This window comes from Giraffa tippelskirchi, chromosome 4, assembly GCF_054371585.1.
Source record: "Giraffa tippelskirchi isolate mGirTip1 chromosome 4, T2T-mGirTip1v1.2.pri, whole genome shotgun sequence".
NCBI classification, from domain to species: domain Eukaryota; kingdom Metazoa; phylum Chordata; class Mammalia; order Artiodactyla; family Giraffidae; genus Giraffa; species Giraffa tippelskirchi.
The window spans coordinates 97,657,153-97,671,522 of NC_137278.1; the positions used below are offsets into that span (position 1 = coordinate 97,657,153).

A 14,370-nucleotide genomic window follows, 5' to 3' on the forward strand; every position below is an offset into this window, starting at 1 on the left:
CAAGGGCCAGCAGGGGAAAGAAGCGACATGATCCAGTGGGACAGTTACCTGCTCCTCCATCATCCTGAACTCTCATCCTCTGTATGTGTAAGTTAGTGGGAACAAATTCTAGCTTTTTATCTGCTTTCAAACTGCTTGCTTTGAACGAGGGACCTAAGGATCGGAAAGGGAGAAGATAAAGATGGTCAGCCCTTACCCAGCATGCGAGAAAGGTACACAGAGAAGGGGTACCGTGAGGATACTGCTGTGGGTAAGCAGGTGTGTGTCGGCAGAGGCCTCGGAAATTCCAAGCTGCCCACGAGCACATTTCCTTCCCTGATGACGGGGGTTGTGAAACGTTGAGGGACAGCGGCTCCTAGCCAGAAGACTGGTCTGGGGCCCCAGGGGTGAGTGGAGGCAGGTGGAGCCACCCTCAGAAGCTGAGGAACGACATCAGGCCTGCCTACACCAGCTCTCAGCCGAGAGGTCTGACTCATGGATGGGACTGTGTGCAACTTGCTGTCAGCACCGCTATAAAAAGCAGGTGGGCCCGTGCCAGAAAGTGCCTGTTCCCACTGCAGAGCTTCCAGCATCTAAGATCTGAGAAGCTGCGTGACAGCAGTGACACATCTCAAATCTGAAAAGTGATCAGAAGCTCTACTCATCACCCCAGGTCAATCAAGGTGAGCAGACGCCACAGGGCACCTGTCTGGCCCTGGAACACACACTCACACATCCTCGCGTACACCCTGATGGCTCAGGAGTTTGGACCGTGTTTCCTAACAAGATATTCACAATCTTACTTCTATGACTGGGATACTTAACTAAGTGAAGAATTACATGCCGAGAAAAGAAAGGGATTATAAATTACAGTGACAATGAGGAGAAATAAACATTTCATTTAGTAAAAAATGGCACATTTATTTTGCCAGCATAGAAAATGAAGCCTGGCCACCATCTGTTCCACGCTTTGCCCAGGAAACTGTTCCCCAGCTACTGATGGGGGGGGTGGCCCACGGACCAGCAACACCAGCTTCCTGGGAGCCTGTTAGAAATGCCAAACCCCAGATCTGCTGTTATCAAGATTCTCAGGGAACACAGATTCACAATGACATCTCAGAAGCTCTGCTCCAGAAACACCCAGGTGTGTGGGTTTCAGACTTTCCCAGGTAACAAGCAACCAGCACCAGCAGGTCCCTACGTCCCTTTAGGTAAACACTGCCATTTCTCTTAGAAATACACTTAGATGTTTTCTTCATATGCAAACCAAACCCAGGGCACCATCATCTTGTTATCATTCCTGTATCTGACTTCTTCTCAATCAAGTCCATGGACAGGTGCCTATGTTCTGTGTCAAAACCACATTAAGGGCTTATGACTTTCCTGAAAACCTGAAATTCTATTATAAAAAGGGGAAGAAGGGAAGAATCTGGAGAATAATAGAAAACCAAAGTCATTCCATTTGGAATCAAAAGGGAGTGAGTTTATCATTGTTTTCTAAATCTATCTGAACATGCTTTGGAAATCAAGTGGCATCTTTTAATAAGAGGTGTCTGTATTTCATTTTCTCTTTTGAGCCTTAAAATGGAGTGCTCCACTCAGACAATTTATATGTCAATATGTGTGTGTGCACTCATGTTTTTTTCTGACTCTGCGACCCCATGGACTGTAGCCCACCAGGCTCTGCTGTCCATGGCATTTCCCAAGCAAGAAAACAGGTGTGGGTTGCCATTTCTTTCTCCAGGGGATCCTCCCGACCCAGGGACCGAACCCACATCTCTTGCGTCTCCTATATTGGCAGGCAGATTCTTTACCACTGGTGCCACCTGGGAAGCCCATATATCAATATAAGGACCACCAAACAGTTAAACTAGGAAATCTAAAAACCCTGCCTTGCTTGGTCTCAAGGCAAAAAGCCTACATCCTTTTGGGCACTGCTGTGACACAGGACCAAGATGAAGCAGGAACGGGAACCGACAGCCTGGGATTCTGTCTCTCCTCAATTTCATCCTAGAGTGGTTTGTTTTGGCAGATGACACCATGGAAGGAACTTTCAATGCAATTCACACATTTGTCTTAATTAAGATCTGAAAACTCCATATTTGAAAGAACCGACGTCTACATGAGAATCTATTTTTAAAAATCCATTAGAGCGTCTGTCCGTGGGCATATGTGAGCAACCCTGGATTCCAGGTTTTTAGCTGGGAAATGAGAGTGGGCACCCACCTTTGTACTGATGGAGGTCGGTCAGGTTCTCCTGGTAGGTGAGGATGATGGTCTGGTACTGTGTGACAATCTGGCGCCGGAGGCTCTCCCAGCATGGGGACAGCTCCCCCAGCTCCTCCAGTTCACACACTCTGCAAGCAAAACACACACGTCAGGCCATGGCGCCTACCCCTCTCCCAGCAGAGGCTCAGGAGTCCTGAGCAACCAGGAGGACAGATGGCCGTGGACGTGTCACTGATGCCCAGGGAAGGCCCCGTGGGTCTGCAGGCCAGCAGTGGGGAAACATGGCAGATGGCTCCACACGCGGCTCTAAGGAAGGTGGACAACCACTGACCGTGCGGACACCACACAGACAAGCTTTTCGGAGGAACTTAGATGTTCAGGGAAAACTCAGTGAAGGAATGCAGAAGGCAGTGGCTCTGCCATGGCCCCTGTGACCGTGCACGTATCCGGAGGCCACAAGAGCTTGAGCTGCAGTCCATTTGAGTCCGACCCTTCTGGACCACAAGAGGACCAGAGCCTGAGGGCAACCCTCTCCCCTCTCCTCACCCCCAGCAGGGTCTGTCACTGCCCCCTGGGTTCTGGGAAGCATGGGCCTTTCCGCCCTCCCAGAGCAGAGCTGCAGAACATAAAGCTGTCCAACGAGCCTGTAGCTGCGCTGCTCAGCAGTACGGGTCCCACAGCCACCAGGCCCTTGAGTCTCACTGGCATCCTTTCCAGGTCTGGGACAAGGTCCCTGGGAAACTGGCAACTTCAGCCATCGCTCCCGTCACTGTCTGTATAAGTGATGAACTGTCTGGATGTAAAAGGTGTGGGCGTGAGGGGAGAAGAGGACAAGAAAGAGAGGACTTAGGATCTCCACAAAAATGAAAGCTGTTTAAGAACTGAAATATATGGGACTTCCCTGGTGGTCCAGTGGCTAAGAACTTGCGATTCCACTTCAGAGGCATGGGTTCGATCCCTGGCTGGGGAAGTAAGATCCTGCTTGCCATACAGTATGGCCAAAGAAACAGAAATGATATATAATCTCAGCTTGGCAGGAAATAGCAGCTACATTATCAGAATAATGAACACACACAATGGATTTTTTTAAAAAGGATAACCGTTTTAGGAAACTGGGGAGAAAGTATGAAAGACCTCAAGTCCTCATCATTTACGAGGATTTTCCTTTCCTAGTCAGGAGTTAATCCCTGAAATTGATTGCAAGTTTTCTATGCATATATACAGAAATACAGTGGAAAACACTGACATGGCTGAAGTGGCTGTTTCTTGGGAAATAAACAAGAAAGTTGAGCATCTCAAGACTTACGTTTTTTGTAAAAAGCCTTTTTGCACTCTTTCACTTTTTACACTATGCACTTTTTCCTCTGGGGGGTGAATTTTATAAACGTTTTTAGGAATCTACTAAATTATCTGCAGTTAAAAAGTCATGCAATTTTATCATTATTAAATCAGCAAAAGGAATGCTGAAGAGGCAGGAACGTGTGCTTGGCGCTGGCACAGCTGGCCTGTTGGGCCTGCGATCGTGTGACTTCCTCGCACACAAAAGGGGACTCAGTCGAGCAAACGGAGCCCAGGCTGAGGAGTAGGCAGGCGGCAGGGCTGGGTGTGCGACCAGGCCTGTCTGAGATCTGTGCTCACCCACCCCGTCTACGAGCTTTCCTGCGGGAAGGGGCAGCCAGCAGGAGCCCTAGGCCTCACCTGGCTGCGTCCTCCTCCAGCAGGAGCTTCACAAACTGCCGGGGCACGTGCAGGGACAGCGCACTCTCTGCCATCTGCTCCAGGATCCGCAGGTGGTTGCCCTCGGTGGTCGGGAAGCGGTACATGCGGCAGATGGCACCACCAAACACTGCGGCGGGAGAGAGACGGGCTGCAGTGAGCAGGCGCAGGCCGCCACAGCCCCCCTCCCCAGCCCGCATGGTGCTGTCACCCCCAGGTCTGCTCACTGTTTATCTCCAGGGAATCGAAACACTTAAACCCAAGCCCACTGAGTGACTGAGCCTCAATGCTCCTGCCCTGAGACATGCAGTCTTGTCGTCCCAGACCATGTCACTGGCTTGAAGGTGCCAGGACTGGGTGGGGAGGCCACTGGTCATCGAGTCAGCAAGACAGGGCAAAAGGAAGGAAGAGCCCCTTCCCTGGAAGGGCACCAGTTCCCAGTATGCTGAACCAAAGAATGGCATGCTGACGTGCAGAGAGGTGACCACTGGTGGACACGCCTGTGACAATCAGAGCAGGTGGGGGAGGGGACCACGGGCCCAAGTGGACATTCACGGGAGTGGCAAGAGTACCCACAGAGGAAGCTGTTTACCCGATTTCAGTAAAGTGTCTTTTCGCAACGAAGCATATTTGGATCGGATCCCCAAGGCCTCAGTCAAGCTCTCATCAACAGGCAGAACCATCTAAAAACACATACACACGAGCATGATGAAACTGACTCGGATGACTCCAGGGCGCATCATAGGCCATAAAAGACTCCTTAAAACTATATTCACAGTTAACTCTATGAGAAACACCCAGCCCCAGCCACAAACAAGAGAAGCCACTGCCCGGGACACTGAATGCTCTCCGCCCACACAGTTTTCTAGAAATGCACTCTTCTCATCGAGTCACTTCCCTTTCTCTGAATGTTTTGCTGTGTAGGATGAAAGGGCAGTGGTAGACAGGCCCTGGAGTAGTTCCATAGCTAACGTTTCAGACTTATTTTGGGTGCAATGAGAGATCTCTGTATTTTACAATGACTACTTATCAGTGTTTGGGCTCTTATGTTAGAGCTCTTGTGTGAGAGTGTCTGTGTGAGCGGCTGTGCATGGGGTGGGGCAGGGAGAGGTGGGTGGGGTGTGCAGGTGTGCGATGGGGCCCAGACAGCCATGGGCAGGGAGTGTCTGGGAGAAGAAGACCTTAATCCACCCTCAGAGACAACCTGGGTCTCAGTCCACACCTGCAAGCCACCTCTCCCCTCCCGCCTGAAGCTCCCACTACTGAGCCAGCTATGACCCGCACAGAGGCCGAGGACCCCTCCTGTCTACCGGATAAGTGCCTGGGGGTGCAGGCATGGCCAATAGGGGCCCCACTGACCCCTCCCCTGAACTCAGAGGCCATGTCCGTTAGGAGGGCCCTCCAGTCCACCCAGAGGGAGAAGATGCTGTGCTCACTCTCCCGTTGACGGTGTCCAGAGACCGGGTCACTGGGGGCCGGTGATCTGACTTCTCCTCCATCTGCCAGCCCATTACAGTGATGTTGCCCACGCGGTCACTCTCTGCAGACCTGCAACCAGCAATGCACTTTGGTATTGGTGCTATGACTGTGCTTCATCTTCTGCTTAAATACAAAGCTCAGCATCCCGGATGGTTGAGGGGTCCTGGGGGCACCAGGATGGGGCCAGCTGGTTGGTCCAACAGCAGTTACCACATGCGCGGGCTCTGAGGGTGGCAAGTGAGGAAAGGTGGGGCCGCAAGGGAAGGCTGTGTCTGGGAGGGGATGATGCCCCACGAGGAAGCACGGATGTGCCAGTAAAGCTGGAGGGGAGAAGCCACCACCTGCTTGGGAGGCAGGGACCCCTCAGCCCTGGGCTGCCCCTCCCCTGAGAGTGACGGGGACACATCTCAGAGTCAGGACCCAGAGCATCTTCTTCTGGCACAGGACCCCTTTCTGCTCCATCCACTCCATCCTCAAGCTCTGATTAGCCTCAAGGCCTAGGCCTGGACCCCAGTTAGCAGAGGTCACCCGGGAATTCCCAAAGCCTCTGGATCCTTCGTGATCCAGCTGAGGCTCCTCTAGCCCTGGTCAGTTTCACCCCAAGACCCCCCAGGGTGGCTGCCAGCTGCCTGGGCCCACCTGATTCATCCAGGGAAGCTCTGGTGAGTCTCTGATTCATAAAGCAATACTGTGAAGCCTTGGGTTTTTTATCCAAGGTGTGGGACTTAGCCAGGTTCTAAATTTTTGCACGGTCACATCCATCCTCCAACCGTATCCTTTGTGACTCATTCTCATGGTTCTTGTGCCTGGGAAAGTCAACTACAGTCGCACTGTTCAATGACCATCTCTAGCTCCTTTTAAAAAGGATGATGTCCAACCAGAATCGGCTCTGGCAATGGATGAACCTGAGTGTTTTCCTCTAACTAACCTTCCCCGATGTGAACCCACCCATTCTCCCAAGACCCTTCTCTCGTCCTGAGTCAGGCTCTCCACACATACAGGATCATTGCAGGGCAAGCCCTCCCCAACGCCTGCAATACTGTCATCTCCGCATCTTCAGAATGTCATACTACTGGCCTGGAATTCATCTCCTACATCAAAACTGTCTTTGCTATTTCGGACTATTTCCCCAATTTTTACATTATTGGGGGGGGGGGCGGGGGGCGGAGATGGAGAGAAAGAAAGAACACTACATCAGGGTGGGACCTGCCCCTAAACTGAATTTGGGAAGGACTGACATCTTGACCCTATCACAGCGGGGGCGGCCCCTCCCTCCCCTCCTTCGTTCCTTCCACGAATATTTCCTGAGCAGCAGGCGCTGTTCTAAGTCTTGGGATACCTGCTGTCTGGGAGATCACATCCTATTAGGGAGGGGACAGATGACAGCCAAATACATTTGGTACTATTAGATGTACACAAAGGTTTTCCTTTAGGTCTGCATACTTCCCATGAACACTGCACATTTCCGTTTCATGACAGGCCCTCTGACAGGCTGTTTTTTCTTTCTCCTCAATGACAACCACCTCCCCCTAAGACTGGCTTCTGAGGATGGGGGTTGAGAGTAAGACGCTCTCTCAATATAGGGTAGGACCTTCCCCATCCATCCCTGGACCTGGTAATTCCAGATCCTTGCAGACAGAAAAAATTAAATACCAACCTTAGTGTTAAATACAACCTATGGTGCCTGTCCTGGAGCAGATCTTTGACGACAAAAGTTCCAGACCCCAGCAAGTACATCTGAGGGAGAGGGGGAGACAGCATTAGTGCACACACTGTGCCTCTGCTCCAGCTTTCAGGCCCATGGAGGGGAGGTGGGGGGCGGGTGGGTCCAGCTGGCTGGTTCTCTCAACACGTCTGACTTCATCTCAGGAGCCCAATGGGAGGCTCAGAAAGATGTTCCCAAAGACAAATACACCTGGACATTAATTCGCATGCCAGGAGTAAAATCAGTCTTGTGTTCACCTCTCAGACAATTATGTAGCTTTAAAAAAAGAAGGGAAGAACATCCCACGAACCACAACATGGTACTTAACTGTTCCCTGAGATCTATCTTTGACATCATACACAGACAGCTTGATCTGTGTCATCTGATTGATGAGAGAGTCTTGAAAGAAGGCAATGCTGCTTAGAAATATAGGATCGTTGGTTCCCTACAATAGAAAAAAAAAAAATTAGAACACAGAGTTGCATTTTTCTAAAGTGGTTGCTTTTGAAATACACCAACATTCTCAGAAGAAGAAACTAACTAACATCTTACCAGTTTGGATCAACACTAATGCAAACAGGCTTTACACAGATGCAGACAAACCAAACTCTACTTTCCAAGAAAGACAAAGCCTGTAGGCCCAGATACCATGAATAGACCACCACATGCTGGGCCCATGAGTTCACTCTAAGGGCTCTTCCCCCAGCAGGGAAGACTTTCTGTAACTGAAATGAGCTGAATATCCCCATGTGTTCTTATTCTTACAACTTCGGATATATTTGGATCTACTACTGCAGGCTATTCCTTTAAAATGAGGCAGATGGAAAGATGAAAGAGGAAATGAATGGTCAGAGTTGTTGATTTCTAGAATCCTGGGTTTGGAATAATGGATGTCCAGCTTTTTTAAGGCTGTCTTTTTCTGAGGATGAGCCGCGAGTCTCTAGATCATAGGTCACAATTTCTTGGCAGCCCAGCCCTGACCTCAAACGCCATTACACTAAACTCCCTTCCTCAGGTGGTGGTTAGTGACGTCAGCCAAAGTGTTAGCGGTTCTTGTCTGTACCTGCAGTTCCAGATCCAATGTCTCACCACCTGCTGGTCAGTCTCCTCTCCATTCTCCCCATCCCCACCCCGCCATGACCTGCTGGGGCCACAGCCCCACCCAGCCACATCTGCTGGTTCAGACTCCCTCTGACGCTCCTTCCAAGGAGGCTACAGACCCAGGCACCTGCTCTGCTGCCTTCTCTGTTCTGAACCACCCAGGGACGATTCACCCCTGCAAGTTCCACCTGCAGAGCCTCCCTCTCGCGCCCCCTTCTTTCCATTCCTCCCCGCTGCCAGTGCAGCCCCAGATCACTCCCCCAGGACCTCCCTTAAACACACCTGGAGACCAGCTAGCTATGGCACGGCCAGACCCCCTGCTTCCCTGCACTCCTGCGGTGCCTTGTGCACACAGCATACAGTATAAACCTGCACAGTGAGCGGGACAGGACCCCGTCCTCCAGGCACTGTCCTGCTCTCTGCTCTAACATGGCCCATACTCCGCTTGTCTGCATGGAGCCACGTTCATTTCAGCCTCCTCACCCACAGCCTGGTAGACTCCTTGAGGGCGGGGCGGGGGCTCAAGGGTCACTGCGTCATCCACAGCTTCCAGTGCTGTGCTTCATGTGTAGGCAGTGCTAGACAAATGCTTAGACACCGGAACTGTTGGCTTGCACTTGGAAATAAATTCCCAAAGGAATGAGAGGGTCTATCAGGCAAAATATAAAACTTGGAAAGAAGGAGAAATGCAGTTTGCTTGCTGGAGACTGCCAGGGAGGGCAACATTCACACAGAAACTCACATCACCAACAAAATCTTACAGGAGCTCACACCAGCCACCTCCTACACTTAGTTTCATAACTTACGTAATGTGCTCAATTATCTAAAGAAATCTGGTAAAATTCCTGAAGTGACTGTGTAATCATTTCATTTCATGTAAAGAGTAAATACAAAAAAAAAAAAAAGAGTAAATACATAACACACAACTCAAAAAAGGATATAAAAATACAAGCCAATAAAAATAAAAGTATGGCCAGTAAGAGGGCTGGTTGATAGTTATCATTCTCTAAACTCTGATTAAAGACCACAAGTGTCCAAAAGTGGCAGCCAACTAGAGATGAGAAGGGAGTATGAGGTCTTACCTCTTAAAAAGCAATCAACCTTAGAGGATCACTGTTCAAAACAGCCAGCCAACAACTAATCAACAATTGTAAAGGATATGGCAAATAAAGGATTTCTCTGATGGCTCTGTGGTAAAGAGCCCCCTGCCAATGCAGGGGACTTGGGTTCAATCTGTGGGTCAGGAAGATCCCCTGGAGGAGGAAATGGCAACCCACTCCAGTATTCTTGCCTGGATAATCCCATGGACAGAGGATCCTGGTGGTCATACAAGAGTCAGACATGACTGAGCAACTATAAACAACATGGCAAATAAAAGCACCACCCAGATGAGTAAGTATGATGAAAGATACCAATGTGCTGAAAATTCATGAAAGAAAAGTGACAACCCACAGGAATATAGCTACAGCTATGGGTGCTCAGGCCACTGAGCAGACATCCCACCAGGACCAGAAGCAGTCTTGGGGCCGCCGGGGGCAAGAAGCACCCACCTCGATGATCTCCGTCTGTGCGTGCTTTGTCCAGAATGCCTGGGGCGGGGTGGTCACACTCACTGCCACAAAGCTATTTGGTTTTCGATCTAGTGAGGGAGTATGCAGCTCACTGCAGGCTACAAAATTAAAATAGAATAGAAATACAATAAATAAAATAGAAATGGATCTTAAAAATCAGACTTTAGTTAGTTCTCTGTTCCAAACACACCCAAAGAAGATAAAAGAAGTAAAACCCACACAACGGAATGAGATGATCACTCTTGACTATTGTTATAGGGAGGAGCCTTTTTAAATTAGAAATGATCCCTTCTCATTCCTCCCAGCCTTCCCGGCCCCCAGGACAGCAAGGCCGTAACTGCCAATGGAAGGCTCTCTTCATCCACGGAGTGGATGACACAGGAAAGGTCTGACCCATGAAGTTTGACCTTAATAACTAACTGGAACTAAGCAGCACAGAGTCTATGAAATCAAGACCCAGCTACACACACCCGCATCCAGGGCCGCTGCACTCCTAAGCTCACAGTATCCCTGGGTCTGTGTGTGACGTATGTTGGAAGCTAATTAAAATTCTATTGCAAAATAAAGTTTTTTTTCTTTTTAAGGAAATCATTGCTCATTCATTTTCCTTTTAAGACTCATATCAAATGTGAGATTACTAAACATGTGGCTTTTTTAGAACTAAAGACACTTCATAGAACTGTTTCAGTTAGAAAATGTATTGCACTAAGCATTTTGAAATAGATTGTAAGACTCAGATAAGTCAATCATAGAAGGGACCCACAAGAAAAATGATCATACTTCTTTGAATCTAACATGCTATCTATTGTAAAATGCATTATGAAAGAGAAAAAGGCCCACTGCCATTAACCTATGATATGCCATTAACTGTAAGACACTTTCTGATTAAAGAGATACTAAAAGATGAGAAAGATATCCACCTTGTGACTGAAGAAATATGTGGTAAATCAAAGTCCAACACTCATAACAAGAACTGGCTTTTCTGGAAAGGCAATGAACATGCCCCAGAGTGCTGAAAGCCTTTGCTTAATTCCCAGAGTTCTGAAACAATTGATTGTTTTTAAATTTTTAATTTTTTATAGAATTTTAAAAGTTACTTTCCATTTAGTTATTACAAAATATTGGCTATATTTCCCATGCTGTACAATACATCCTTGAGCCCAACTTATACCCAGTAGTTTGTACCTCTCAATCCCCTAGCCCTATATGCCCCTTCCTTGCCCTCTCCACTAGAAACCACTAGTTTGTTCTCTATATCTGTGAGTCTACTTTTCTGTTATATTCACTAGTTTGTTGTATTTTTTAGATTCCATATATAAATGATATCATACAGTATTTATCTTTCTTTGACTTATTTCAATTAGCATAATGCCCTCCAAGTCTATCCATGTTGCTGCAAAGGACAAAATTTCATCTGTTTTTAATGGCTGAGTAATATTCCATTGTTTATATTTCTCTATGTGTGTGCATATATATATATACTCACATCTATAATATGTACATATACACACATACAACATATACATACACCCTCCACATCTTTTTCCATTCATTTGTTGATGCGCACTTAGGTTGTTTCAGCATCTTGGCAACTGAAATAATTGATCTGGACCATTTTTTCACTGCCTTTATGGAGGAGAGGATTTTTAGAGGTCTTGACTCTTGTTCTCATCATTCTCATTTATTTTTCAAATGCTCACTGGTGATTCAAAATTCAGAAACTGATTTTTACTTCTGCAAATTAATTTGCTTCTGAGAACTGATCTCTTTGTAATATGTTCTCATACATTTTTATGGATTTTCATTACTTATTGGATATAATAAGATATAAAGAGCCTAGGTTTTCATTCAGTGAGCTTTGACAATCATACACACTCACAAAATAAGATAACTTTCTCCATCAGACAAGAAAGTTCCCCCTCCCACTTTCCACTCAATTCCCCTACCTGTGCAACCACTTTCTGATTTTTACCATTTTTGTCCGTTCTTGAATTTCTTGAACATAAATGGAATGTTTTTAAAATTCATCTGTATTGTTTACATACTGATAATTCATTCTTTTTAAAAACTGATGAATTATAGTCCATTGTATGAATATACCAAATTTACTTACCAGTCACTGTATGTTAATAGACAGTTGGGGTGTCTGCAGCTTTGAACCATTATAAATAAAGGTGCTATAAACATTCTTACTCACATCTTTTTGTGAACACGTTTTCTTTTGCATAAGCACTTCAGAGTGGAACTTCTAGGTTATAGTAGAGAAGAACATGCTTAGCTTTGTGAGAAGCTGACAGATTTCTAAAGTGGTTGCATCATTTTATAATCTCACCAGCAACTTACCAGAGTTCCAGTTGCTCTGAATCCCACCAACATTCGGTGGGGTGAGCCTTTATCTTAGTTGTTCTAAAGAACATGTTTTCATTTGGACTTCTGCGATGACTAATGATGTTAAGCATCTTTTCACCATGTGTGTATTGTTCATTTTTATAAATTCTTTTGTCAAGAGTCTGCTCAACTCTTTTGCTCATTTTTAAATTGATTTTTTTACTGTCAATTTGTAAGTATTTTATCCTAGATATGTCCTTTTTCAGGTATATGTGAATATTGTTCTCCAGTTTGTGGTTTATTTATTCATTTTCTCAAAGAATTCTAGAGTTTTTTATTTTAGATTTTTAATTTTAGGGACTAGCAGGCTTTAGAAAAACATCCCTTCCCTCAAAAAGTACCCACATTCTAATCCCAGGAACTTTTGAAAATATAATACAGGCAAAAAGGACTTCATAGATGTAACTAAGGTCATGGAATCTTGACATGGAAAGATTACTGCAGATTATCTGGATGAGCTTGATTTAATCATATGAGGAAGTACAAGAGGAAGATGGCAGGATGAGTTACAAAGACATGAATTAAAAAAAAAAAGAATGGAAAGGTTCTAAGCATGAAAGGCACTCAACCTGCCATTACTGGCTGCAGAACGAGAGGAAGGAGCCTCAACCACAGAATGTGAGTGGCCTTTATAAGCTGAGAACAGGCCTCGACTGGTAGCTAGTGAAGAAACAGGAACCTCAGTCCTCAAACCACAAGGAATTCATTTTGCCAACAATTTGAATGAATAAGGAACCACCTTCAACCCTAGAGTCCCCAGGAAGGACCACGGCCATGCTGATGCTTTGACTTGGTGTTTATAAGATTAAGTAGAGACCTGGCTGAGCCCTTTGGTTTCTGACCTAAGGGAACTGTAAGATAATAAATTTGGCTTGTTTTAAGGTGTTATATTGTGGCAATTTGTTACAGCAGCAATAGAAAACTAAAACATACAGTACTTTCTGCCAAGTGATCAATCTCTGCCTAACCCAAAGTTGTGGTTGTGAGTTCTTCAGTTTCTTTTCTTCCAGAAGCTTTAAGGTCTTATTATCTTTTTAAAACACAATTTTATTTATTTACTTTTGACTGTGCTGGGTCCTTGTTGCTGTGCAGGCTCTTCTCTAGTGGTGGAGAGAGTGGGGGCCACTCTTCAGCTGCGGTGCATGGGCGTCTCACTGAGGAGGCTTCCCTTATTGCAGAGCGGGGGCTCCAGGCATGTGGGCTTCAGCAGCTGCAGCCCCTGGCCTCCAGAGCACAAGCTCAGTAGCTGCGATGCATGTGCTTAGCCACTCCGCTGTACGTGAGATCTTCCTAGACGAGGGACTAAACCCACGTCTCTTGCACTGGCAGGTGGATTCTTCACCACTGAGCCACCAGGGAAGCCCCTGTTGTCTTTTTCAATTCTGTTCTACTTCTTCTACGATGTCTGCCTCCATATCAGAGATATGACTGTTCCACTGTTCTCCCTCCTTTAAGCTACACCCCACAGAGACCCTGGTCTGGTCTCTCTCGGCCTGCCCTCTCATCATGTGAAGTTAGAACACCTGGGTCTCTCAAAGCCAAGTGATGGCAAGTAGACTGAGCTCCAGCAAGTGGTCCCAGGTGGGAAAGCCTGATGTCAGCTTAAGGGCTGATGGGCCACCTGCCACTCTCAGAAGATACCTCCCTACAGGTGACGTTCTCTCCTGCCTTGGCCCCATCCAGCCTGCCTAACCTCACCCGAGGGTTAATCCCCAGCTCAGTTCCCACAGTCACATCTCCTGTTTATCATTTACATAACTCCTCTGGCATATTTCCATAGAAACCATTAATCCCTGATGTGTATGCACTGTCTTTCCAACCAGAGCATCTGTGGTCCCAGCTGAATAAATGCTACTGAGGTAAACTGGTAAAAACACATTTCAGGTGCATATCATTTGACTCAGCAATTCTATATCCGATTATTTATCCTAAGGAAAGAATCAAAAAAATATGTGAAAGACCCATGTACAAGTACATTCACTGTTTGGTGTTTATGATGGCCAACTGAAAAGACAAAAGTGTCCAGCAATAGGAGACTGGTTAAAATAAATATGGCATAGTTACATAGTAGACTCTAGGCAGGCATCTAAAATGATGAGGTGGCAGACCCAAGTAGACTAAAATGAAAGGGTGCCAGTGATGTTCTGCTACATGAAAAAACCACATTAAGAATACGAGGATGATGGAACTTCCCTACCGGTA

At 46.7% G+C, this 14,370-nt stretch overlaps 1 protein-coding gene across 49 annotated transcripts in view; it reads right to left on the bottom strand.

Moving 5' to 3' along the window:
* Window positions 1–14,370, bottom strand: part of INPP4A (inositol polyphosphate-4-phosphatase type I A) — a 117,820-nt gene that overhangs the window by 33,738 nt on the left and 69,712 nt on the right. For all 49 annotated transcript variants that reach the window (XM_081484509.1, XM_081484515.1, XM_081484527.1 and 46 more), the window contains 8 exons: window positions 9,760–9,878; window positions 7,437–7,553; window positions 7,061–7,140; window positions 5,361–5,472; window positions 4,517–4,607; window positions 3,907–4,054; window positions 2,206–2,336; window positions 49–153 (listed from right to left, as the gene is read on the bottom strand). In XM_081484509.1, the coding sequence (XP_081340635.1) occupies window positions 49–153; window positions 2,206–2,336; window positions 3,907–4,054; window positions 4,517–4,607; window positions 5,361–5,472; window positions 7,061–7,140; window positions 7,437–7,553; window positions 9,760–9,878 (903 nt within the window). The remainder of the gene's footprint in view (window positions 1–48; window positions 154–2,205; window positions 2,337–3,906; window positions 4,055–4,516; window positions 4,608–5,360; window positions 5,473–7,060; window positions 7,141–7,436; window positions 7,554–9,759; window positions 9,879–14,370) is intronic.